This window comes from Lampetra fluviatilis, chromosome 71 (genome assembly GCF_964198595.1).
Source record: "Lampetra fluviatilis chromosome 71, kcLamFluv1.1, whole genome shotgun sequence".
Lineage (NCBI taxonomy): Eukaryota > Metazoa > Chordata > Hyperoartia > Petromyzontiformes > Petromyzontidae > Lampetra > Lampetra fluviatilis.
Window position 1 is genome coordinate 3,043,277 of NC_136345.1, and position 10,517 is coordinate 3,053,793.

At 49.3% G+C, this 10,517-nt stretch overlaps 1 protein-coding gene across 1 annotated transcript in view; it reads right to left on the reverse strand.

The window, feature by feature from the left end:
• Positions 1-6,337, reverse strand: part of MORN3 (MORN repeat containing 3) — a 50,221-nt gene extending 43,884 nt beyond the window's left edge. Inside the window, exon 1 of the mRNA XM_078883435.1 lies at positions 6,152-6,337. Within this exon, the coding sequence (XP_078739561.1) occupies positions 6,152-6,305 (154 nt within the window). The 5' untranslated portion in view covers positions 6,306-6,337. The remainder of the gene's footprint in view (positions 1-6,151) is intronic.
• Between the last annotated feature and the right edge of the window lie 4,180 nt (positions 6,338-10,517).

Genomic DNA, 10,517 nt, shown 5'->3' on the forward strand with positions numbered 1-10,517 from the left:
CACTAGGTGGCGACACATTATATTGTTGACTGAAACGTGCTTACGTATGATGACGTAGGCACGTTAGTGCGAGCCCTCCCGGAAGCCATAGAGAATGCATTGGAGCGCCCCCCGTTCGAAAAAAAACATCTTTGAATGTAAGTCTACGGGAACACTCGGGGCGATTCTCAGCCGGAGTGAAATCGCCCAAAAAGAGGCGGTACTCCACAGAACGTGACATGACGCTGATTGGACTATATCCAGAGGCACAGTAACGGCTAGCGTGACTCTGTGGTTGAATGACATTGGTGGTGCGTCGCCCAATCGCCCTAATGAAGAAACCGCCCTGGTGGTGACGATGAAAGGCGAATTTTAGAGGGTCAAGTTCGGAGTGATTTTGCTTGATGATGGTCACTCACCCACGTGGCCAGTCCATCTAAGCTGTTCCTTCGCAAGCAAAGGTGTAGACGCTGGGGATATTGGCCTTGCCGAGGACTTCCCCGTGTCAGGGATTCTGTCTTGCCATTTGATTCCCAGCAGTTTCCTCAGACAGCTCAAGTGGAGATGGTTCAATTTCTTTCCATGGTGCTACCCTTATCCCCTCCCTTTGATGCTGCTAATCCTGCATAATGCACGGGCATAATATGACTTTGAAACCCCCCCGCCCACCTCCTACGCATTCCACAAGTAGTGACTAATCCCATATCTGCATTTCCCATAAATATGCTAAATTCCTGTTGATATGCTAATTATTTTGTCAAGGCGCTCTTCCCCCTCCAACCCAGCAGCTTAAATAGACGCTGCCAAGCCTGGTGGTGTTTCATTCAGACGCTGTCTTCCCGACAGACCTGTTCTTCACCTGAGGACGGCTGCTTGCGTTGTGGCCGAAACGTCGTGAGAATGATTATATTGTGTTTTATTTTCATTATTTTATTATTTCCCTTCTACGTGACGACTTTACCGAAAGAACCAAGAAGATGCACTTGGTGTTGTTACTGTCAGCGTAGGATTGAATCTCCTCGGCTTTTGCGCACAGCCAGGCGTCTTGCATGACTCTGAGTCTCCGCTGGACAATTCTGCGAACGTTGAGGAAGGCAGTTTTCTTTAAGCTTGAGCTGCTGTCATTCAGATGTGCTTCGTGCAGGCGGTGTTTGTCGGCAAGGAGTGCTGCATCGTTGTCATCAAACCAATCTCGATGTTAAATTTCGATGTGAAGCTTTCGTGACTGCAGCAGGGATTCATCTTCTCGGTTCTTTCGGTAAAGTCGTCACGTAGAAGGGAAATAATAAAACATAATAAAATAATTCTCACGACGTTTCGGCCACAACACAAGCAGCCGTCCTCAGGTGAAGAACAGGTCTGTCGGAAAGACAGCGTCTGAATAAACACCACCAGGCTTGGCAGCGTATCTGTTGATATGCAAATTCCTTTGTCAAGGCGCTCTTCCCCCTCCAACCCAGCTGAAATATACGCTCCAAGCCTGGTGGTGTTTCATTCAGACGCTGTCTTCCCGACAGACCTGTTCTTCACCTGAGGACGGCTGCTTGCGTTGTGGCCGAAACGTCGTGAGAATTATTCTATAATGTTTTATTTGTATTATTTTATTATTTCCCTTCTACGTGATGACTTTACCGAAAGAACCAAGAAGATCAACCTTGATGTAGAATGCAGCACGGTCTTGAGAGCAATCCAGTCTGCCTCAGCGTCTGTCTGCCCGAAGCTTAGAGACTCCAGGTGATGGTCTAGACTTCTAGAGCCTCAACAAAGGCCCAGTCTGGTGTGTTCCTGTTGTAAGGCGAGTGACGTTAAGACGCTTGACACGTCTTTTTCCTTGCGGGCGTCTGGGAGGCTGTTAAGTTTGGAGATGGTGAGACGATGGTCCGTCCAACATTCAGCACCACACATTGACTTGGTCACCTTTTTTAATCCTTTATATTAAGTTCACTTGCTTGCTTGCTTGCGCTTACGACCGTGCAAATCTTTCGGTCGTTTTTTAACCCACTTCCCTTGATCCAATCGAGCTGACATTTTGCACACAGTCTCGTTGTGCGTGACAATGTATTTTCGTGAAAATTTTTTTCCAAAATTTTACACCTTTTAGGATTTTTTTTTAAAATATTTAATTACCAATTGCTTAATGGTGCCAGGCAATCATCTGACCCATAAGTGGCAGCCATCTCAAGCCAGAGGACGAGAGGACTCTAGCCGCCCGTTTCAAAGACCAATGTGGGCTGGGTTGTGGCCCATTGAACACGCATATAAAGGATTTATAGTGAAAAACTTTGTTTTTACGGGTTAATTTTTTATGGCTTCATTTTGGTGATTTCGAAAAGTTTACTGGTTTAGCCATGTTTGTGTTGTTGTAGTACAGAGTTAGACTGGTGGCCTTAATCTAAGTTGTCTTGTGGTTGTTGTTGTTGTTGTTTGACTTTCATGGCTTTATTTTGGTGATTTCGAAAAGTGTATTGGTTTAGCCATGTTTGTGTTGTTGTAGTACAGAGTTAGAATGATGGCCTTAATCTAAGTTGTCTTGTGGTTGTTGTTGTTGTTGTTTGACTTTCATGGCTTTATTTTGGTGATTTCGAAAAGTGTATTGGTTTAGCCATGTTTGTGTTGTTGTAGTACAGAGTTAGACTAATGGCCTTAATCTAAGTTGTCTTGTGGTTGTTGTTGTTTGACTTTCATGGCTTTATTTTGGTGATTTCAAAAAGTTTTTTGGTTTGGCCATGTTTGTGTTGTTGTAGTACAGAGTTAGACTAATGGCCTTAATCTAAGTTGTCTTGTGGTTGTTGTTGTTGTTGTTGTTTGACTTTCATGGCTTTATTTTGGTGATTTCGAAAAGTGTATTGGTTTAGCCATGTTTGTTTGTTCTAGTACAGAGTTAGAATGATGGCCTTAATCTAAGTTGTCTTGTGGTTGTTGTTGTTGTTGTTGTTTGACTTTCATGGCTTTATTTTAGTGATTTCGAAAAGTTTTTTGGTTTGGCCATGTTTGTGTTGTTGTAGTACAGAGTTAGACTAATGGCCTTAATCTAAGTTGTCTTGTGGTTGTTGTTGTTTGACTTGCATCCCACTGGGATTTTTGCACACAGTGTTGGTGTACGGTGCTTTTTCTGCAATATTTTTCTGTCTTTTCTTGGATTTGCTATTTGCACTCAGTCACATATTCACTTTAAGATGTTTTCTGTTCATGTTTTTGTTTTTGTTTGTTGCGGTTGCACCCGATTCAAGAGCCGAATGGCTCACAGGGCTACACCTAATAAATGAAATTGAACTTCTAGATTTGAAGCTTGATACAGCTATCGTGCTGTGACTGTTCCACCTGAAGACGGAAGCTTGTGTTGCCTCCGAAACGTCGTGATTAAATCCTTTATATTAAGTTCGCTTGCTTGCTTAGGACCGTGCAAATCTTTCGGTCGTTTTTTAACCCACTTCCCGTGATCCAATCGAGCTGACATTTTCCACACAGACTCGTTGTGCGTGACAATTATTGTTCGTGAAAATTTTTTTTCAAACATTTTACACTTTTTAGGACAAAAATATTACATTTAATTACCAATTGCTTAATGGTGCAATGCAATCATCTGACCCATAGGTGGCAGCCATCTCAAGCCAGAGGACGAGAGGACTCTAGCCGCCACGCATATAAAGGATTTATAGTGAAAAACTTTGTTTTTACGGGTTATACTTGTTTTTATTTTATTTTTATTAATTTTACATTTTTTACCTACGTGACTTTACCGAAAAAAACCTAAGAATTTGAACTTCAACATCGTGCCGGTCGCTCCTCCTCATGACGACGTAGTCAATCAAGTGCCAGTGGTGTGTGAACGAGGATGCATCTGTAATAAAGCTCGTTGTGGCGACTTCTGAAATCCGGTCTTTTATTCACTTTGTATTACAGCTTTCCTTCACACTGCTGACAGGCAGCGTGAGAGGGATAGATAGAGAGACACGCACCGCCACGTGGCAGCCTGGACCACGTGGTGCAGCCTGGACCACGTGGTGCAGCCTGGACCACGTGGGGCAGCCTGGACCACGTGGTGCAGCCTGGACCACGTGGTGCAGCCTGGACCACGTGGTGCAGCCTGGACCACGTGGTGCAGCCTGGACCACGTGGCAGCCTGAACCACGTGGTGCAGCCTGGACCACGTGGTGCAGCCTGGACCACGTGGCAGCCTGGACGACGTGGTGCAGCCTGAACCACGTGGTGCAGCCTGGACCACGTGGTGCAGCCTGGACCACGTGGCAGCCTGGACCACATGGGCAACCTGGACCACGTGGTGCAGCCTGGACCACGTGGTGCAGCCTGGACCACGTGGTGCAGCCTGGACCACGTGGGGCAGCCTGGACCACGTGGTGCAGCCTGGACCACGTGGTGCAGCCTGGACCACGTGGTGCAGCCTGGACCACGTGGTGCAGCCTGGACCACGTGGTGCAGCCTGGACCACGTGGTGCAGCCTGGACCACGTGGTGCAGCCTGGACCACGTGGTGCAGCCTGGACCACGTGGTGCAGCCTGGACCACGTGGTGCAGCCTGAACCACGTGGTGCAGCCTGGACCACGTGGTGCAGCCTGGCCCACGTGGTGCAGCCTGGACCACGTGGCAGCCTGGACCACGTGGTGCAGCCTGGACCACGTGGTGCAGCCCGGACCACGTGGCAGCCTGGACGACGTGGTGCAGCCTGAACCACGTGGTGCAGCCTGGACCACGTGGTGCAGCCTGGACCACGTGGCAGCCTGGACCACATGGGCAACCTGGACCACGTGGTGCAGCCTGGACCACGTGGTGCAGCCTGGACCACGTGGTGCAGCCTGGACCACGTGGGGCAGCCTGGACCACGTGGTGCAGCCTGGACGACGTGGTGCAGCCTGGACCACGTGGTGCAGCCTGGACCACGTGGTGCAGCCTGGACCACGTGGCAGCCTGGACCACGTGGCAGCCTGGACCACGTGGCAGCCTGGACCTCCGCTCCAGCGTGGCCTCACCCTCCGTTCGTTCCAGTTCTGACCACGTGTCATCCGTCTCCACCCCTATTTAATAGCCGGGTCACGTGGTACCTTTCCACCAATCCTGGTTAGCCTCCGTGGAATCTTCCAGACTCCACCGTAGGCTCCCGGGACCACGCCCCTGACTCGTCTCCCCATTGGCTGTGGCCAAAGTCAGCAGAACCAATCATCTACTTGCAGCTGTCACCTTCCCGTGACGTCAGAGCCACGCCCCCTAGGCTTCCCCCCATTGGCTGTGGCCAAAGTCAGCAGAACCAATCATCTACTTGCAGCTGTCACCTTCCCGTGACGTCAGAGCCACGCCCCCTAGGCTTCCCCCCATTGGCTGTGGCCAAAGCCAGCAGAACCAATCATCTACTTGCAGCTGTCACCTTGCATGACGTCAGGGCCACGCCCCCTAGGCTTCCCCCCATTGGCTGTGGCCAAAGTCAGCAGAACCAATCATCTACTTGCAGCTGTCACCTTGCATGACGTCAGGGCCACGCCCCCTAGGCTTCCCCCCATTGGCTGTGGCCAAAGCCAGCAGAACCAATCATCTACTTGCAGCTGTCACCTTCACCATGACGTCAGGGCCACGCCCCCTAGGGTTCTCCCCATTGGCTGTGGACCAGGACCGGCAGAGCCAATCATCGTGACGAGTTGTGATCCGTCAACGACCCGGATAGAACCTCACATTACACATCCATGACGTTCTCTTGCGCTTTCGTAGTTGGAATATCGTGTTGGTGACGAGCAGGTCAAATTCAGAGCATGTTTTCAGACAGCAGAAGACCGTTGCTGTTACATTTTCCAATGCCGTGTTGCACCCATGACTCCATTCCATGATTGATGGTCACTTCCAACTCTGGCGTTGAAGTCACCAAGTATCAGGAGTTTGTCACAGCTGGCTGTGGCAGCGATAATGACTTCCCCAACTCTCCCCGTGTCTTCCAGTGTCTCCCTAAGTCTCCCGGTGTCTCACCAGGTCAACCAGTGTCTCCTCGTGTCCCCCCGTGTCTCCCCAAGTCTCCCAGTGTCTCCCCAAGTCCCCCAGTGTCTCCCCGTGTCTCCCCAAGTCTCCCGGTGTCTCACCAGGTCAACCAGTGTCTCCTCGTGTCCCCCCGTGTCTCACCGTGTGTGTGTCTCACCGTATCTCAGCGTGTGTGTCTCACTGTGTGTCTCACCGTGCCTTTTGTCCGCGTGCCACTCCCCTGTGTACGAGTCCCCGAGGTGCGACACGACGAGGTGCCGGAGGCCTTCCCTCTGCGCCCGCCGCTCCCGCTCCTTCCACGGGGCCGCTGGGCGCGCAGCGTCCATCACACTCTTCAGGCGAGGCATCGTCACCCCCTCGCGCTCGCTCTCGCTTAACTCTCGCTCTCTCTTAACTCTCGCTTAACTCTTTTTCTCTTAACTCTCTCTCTCTTAACTCTCTCTTAACTCTCTCTTTCTTTGTTAACTCTCTTAACTCTCTCTCTCTTAACTCTCTCTTTCTTTGTTAACTCTCTTAACTCTCTTTCTTGACTCTCTGTCTCTCTTAACTCTCTCTTGAATCTATCTCTCTCTCAACTCTCTCTTTCTCTCAACTCTCTCTCTCTCTTAACTATCTCTTAACTCTCTTTCTCTTCACTCTCTCTCTCTCTTAACTCTCTCTCTTAACTCTCTCTCTCTTAACTATCTTCCTCTCTTAACGCTCTTTCTCTTCACTCTCTCTCTCTCTTAACTCTCTCTCTTAACTCTCTTTCTCTTAACTATCTTCCTCTCTTAACTCTCTTTCTCTTCACTCTCTCTTTCTCTTAACTCTCTCTCTTAACTCTCTTTCTCTTCACTCTCTCTTAACTCTCTCTTAACTCTCTCTTAACTCTCTCTTTCTTTGTTAACTCTCTTAACTCTCTCTCTTAACTCTCTCTTAACTCTGTTTCTCTCAACTCTCTATCTCTCTTAACTATCTCTTAACTCTCTTTCTCTTCACTCTCTCTCTCTTAACTCTCTCTATCTCTCTTAACTCTCTCTTAACTCTCTCTTAACTCTCAACTATCTTCCTCTCTTAACTCTCTTTCTCTTTACTCTTTCTCTTAACTCTCTCTTGACTCTCTCTCTCTCTCTTGAACCTATCTCTCTCGCTTGGCTCTCTCTCAACTCTCTCTCTCCTGAATCTCTGTTATTTCTCTCTGTTTCTCTCTCTCTTGATTCTCTCTGTGTCTCTCTCTGTTATCTCTGTGTCTCTCTCTCTGTTATCTCTGTGTCTCTCTCTCTGTTATCTCTGTGTCTCTCTCTCTGTTATCTCTGTCTCTCTCTCTCTGTTATCTCTGTGTCTCTCTCTGTTATCTCTCTTGGCTCTCTCTGTTATCTCTGTGTCTCTCTCTGTTATCTCTGTGTCTCTCTCTGTTATCTCTGTGTCTCTCTCTGTTATCTCTGTGTCTCTCTCTGTTATCTCTCTTGGCTCTCTCTGTTATCTCTGTGTCTCTCTCTGTTATCTCTGTGTCTCTCTCTGTTATCTCTGTGTCTCTCTCTGTTATCTCTCTTGGCTCTCTCTGTTATCTCTGTGTCTCTCTCTGTTATCTCTGTGTCTCTCTCTGTTATCTCTGTGTCTCTCTCTCTGTTATCTCTGTGTCTCTCTCTGTTATCTCTGTGTCTCTCTCTCTGTTATCTCTGTGTCTCTCTCTGTTATCTCTGTGTCTCTCTCTCTGTTATCTCTGTGTCTCTCTCTGTTATCTCTGTGTCTCTCTCTCTGTTATCTCTGTGTCTCTCTCTGTTATCTCTGTGTCTCTCTCTGTTATCTCTGTGTCTCTCTCTTCTCTCTCTCTTGGCTCTCTCTTCTCTCTGCCCTCTCTGAGACAGGGGAATGAGAGATCATCGCTGTAGAACAACGCAGAGCGGTCTACCGAGATACAAACAAAAAGTGTTGGTCTCGAGGAGTATGAGTCTCTGTGGGTGTCTATGAGTGTGGGTCTCTGTGGGTCTCTATGAGTGTGGGTCTCTGTGGGTCTCTATGAGTGTGGGTCTCTGTGGGTCTCTATGAGTGTGGGTCTCTGTGGGTCTCTATGAGTGTGGGTCTCTGTGGGTCTCTATGAGTATGGGTCTCTGTGGGTCTCTATGAGTGTGGGTCTCTGTGGGTGTCTATGAGTGTGGGTCTCTGTGGGTCTCTATGAGTATGAGTCTCTGTGGGTCTCTATGAGTGTGGGTCTCTGTGGGTCTCTATAAGTGTGGGTCTCTGTGGGTCTCTATGAGTGTGGGTCTCTGTGGGTCTCTATGAGTGTGGGTCTCTGTGGGTCTCTATGAGTGTGTCTCTATGAGTGTGGGTCTCTGTGGGTGTCTATGAGTGTGGGTCTCTGTGGGTCTCTATGAGTGTGGGTCTCTGTGGGTCTCTATGAGTATGAGTCTCTGTGGGTCTCTATGAGTGTGGGTCTCTGTGGGTCTCTATGAGTGTGGGTCTCTGTGGGTCTCTATGAGTGTGGGTCTCTGTGGGTCTCTATGAGTGTGGGTCTCTGTGGGTCTCTATGAGTGTGTCTCTATGAGTATGGGTCTCTGTGGGTCTCTATGAGTGTGGGTCTCTGTGGGTGTCTATGAGTGTGGGTCTCTGTGGGTCTCTATGAGTGTGGGTCTCTGTGGGTCTCTATGAGTATGAGTCTCTGTGGGTCTCTATGAGTGTGGGTCTCTGTGGGTCTCTATGAGTGTGGGTCTCTGTGGGTCTCTATGAGTGTGGGTCTCTGTGGGTCTCTATGAGTGTGGGTCTCTGTGGGTCTCTATGAGTGTGTCTCTATGAGTGTGGGTCTCTGTGGGTGTCTATGAGTGTGGGTCTCTGTGGGTCTCTATGAGTGTGGGTCTCTGTGGGTCGTCTCTATGAGTATGAGTCTCTGTGGGTCTCTATGAGTGTGGGTCTCTGTGGGTCTCTATGAGTGTGGGTCTCTGTGGGTCTCTATGAGTGTGGGTCTCTGTGGGTCTCTATGAGTGTGGGTCTCTGTGGGTCTCTATGAGTGTGTCTCTATGAGTATGGGTCTCTGTGGGTCTCTATGAGTGTGTCTCTATGAGTGTGGGTCTCTGTGGGTGTCTATGAGTGTGGGTCTCTGTGGGTCTCTATGAGTGTGGGTCTCTGTGGGTCTCTATGAGTGTGGGTCTCTGTGGGTCTCTATGAGTGTGGGTCTCTGTGGGTCTCTACGAGTGTGGGTCTCTGTGGGTCTCTATGAGTGTGGGTCTCTGTGGGTCTCTATGAGTGTGGGTCTCTGTGGGTCTCTATGAGTGTGTGTCTCTATGAGTATGGGTCTCTGTGGGTCTCTATGAGTGTGGGTCTCTGTGGGTCTCTATGAGTGTGGGTCTCTGTGGGTCTCTATGAGTATGAGTCTCTGTGGGTGTCTATGAGTATGGGTCTCTGTGGGTCTCTATGAGTGTGGGTCTCTGTGGGTCTCTATGAGTATGAGTCTCTGTGGGTCTCTATGAGTGTGGGTCTCTGTGGGTCTCTATGAGTGTGGGTCTCTGTGGGTCTCTATGAGTGTGGGTCTCTGTGGGTCTCTATGAGTGTGGGTCTCTGTGGGTCTCTATGAGTGTGTGTCTCTATGAGTATGGGTCTCTGTGGGTCTCTATGAGTGTGGGTCTCTGTGGGTCTCTATGAGTGTGGGTCTCTGTGGGTCTCTATGAGTGTGGGTCTCTGTGAGTATGGGTCTCTGTGGGTCTCTATGAGTGTGGGTCTCTGTGGGTCTCTATGAGTATGGGTCTCTGTGGGTCTCTGTGAGTGTGGGTCTCTGTGGGTCTCTATGAGTATGGGTCTCTATGAGTGTGGGTCTCTGTGAGTGTGGGTCTCTGTGGGTCTCTATGAGTATGGGTCTCTGTGGGTCTCTATGAGTGTGGGTCTCTATGAGTGTGGGTCTCTATGAGTATAGGTCTCTGTGGATCTATGAATCTCAATTAGTATGGATCTCTGTGGGTCTCTGAGTATGAGTCTCTGTGAATGTGGGTCTCTGTGGGTCTCTATGAGTGTGGGTCTCTATGAGTATGGATCTCTGTGGGTCTCTATGAGTATGGGTCTCTATGAGTATGGATCTCTATGTGTCTCTATGAGTATGGGTCTCTATGAGTATGGATCTCTGTGTGTCTCTATGAGTATGGGTCTCTATGAGTATGGATCTCTGTGGGTCTCTATGAGTGTGGGTCTCTGTGGGTCTCTATGAGTATGGATCTCTGTGTGTCTCTATGAGTATGGATCTCTGTGGGTCTCTATGAGTGTGGGTCTCTGTGGGTCTCTATGAGTATGGGTCTCTATAAGTATGGATCTCTGTGGGTCTCTGAGTATGGATCTCTGTGGGTCTCTATGAGTGTGGGTCTCTGTGGGTCTCTGAGTGTGGGTCTCTGTGGGTCTCTGTGAGTGTGGGTCTCTGTGAGTATGTGTCTCTGTGGGTCTCTGAGTATGGATCTCTGTGGGTCTCTAAGAGTATGGATCTCTGTGGGTCTCTATGAGTGTGGGTCTCTGTGGGTCTCTATGAGTGTGGGTCTCTGTGGGTCTCTATGAGTGTGGGTCTCTGTGGGTCTCTATGAGTATGGATCTCTGTGGGTCTCTAT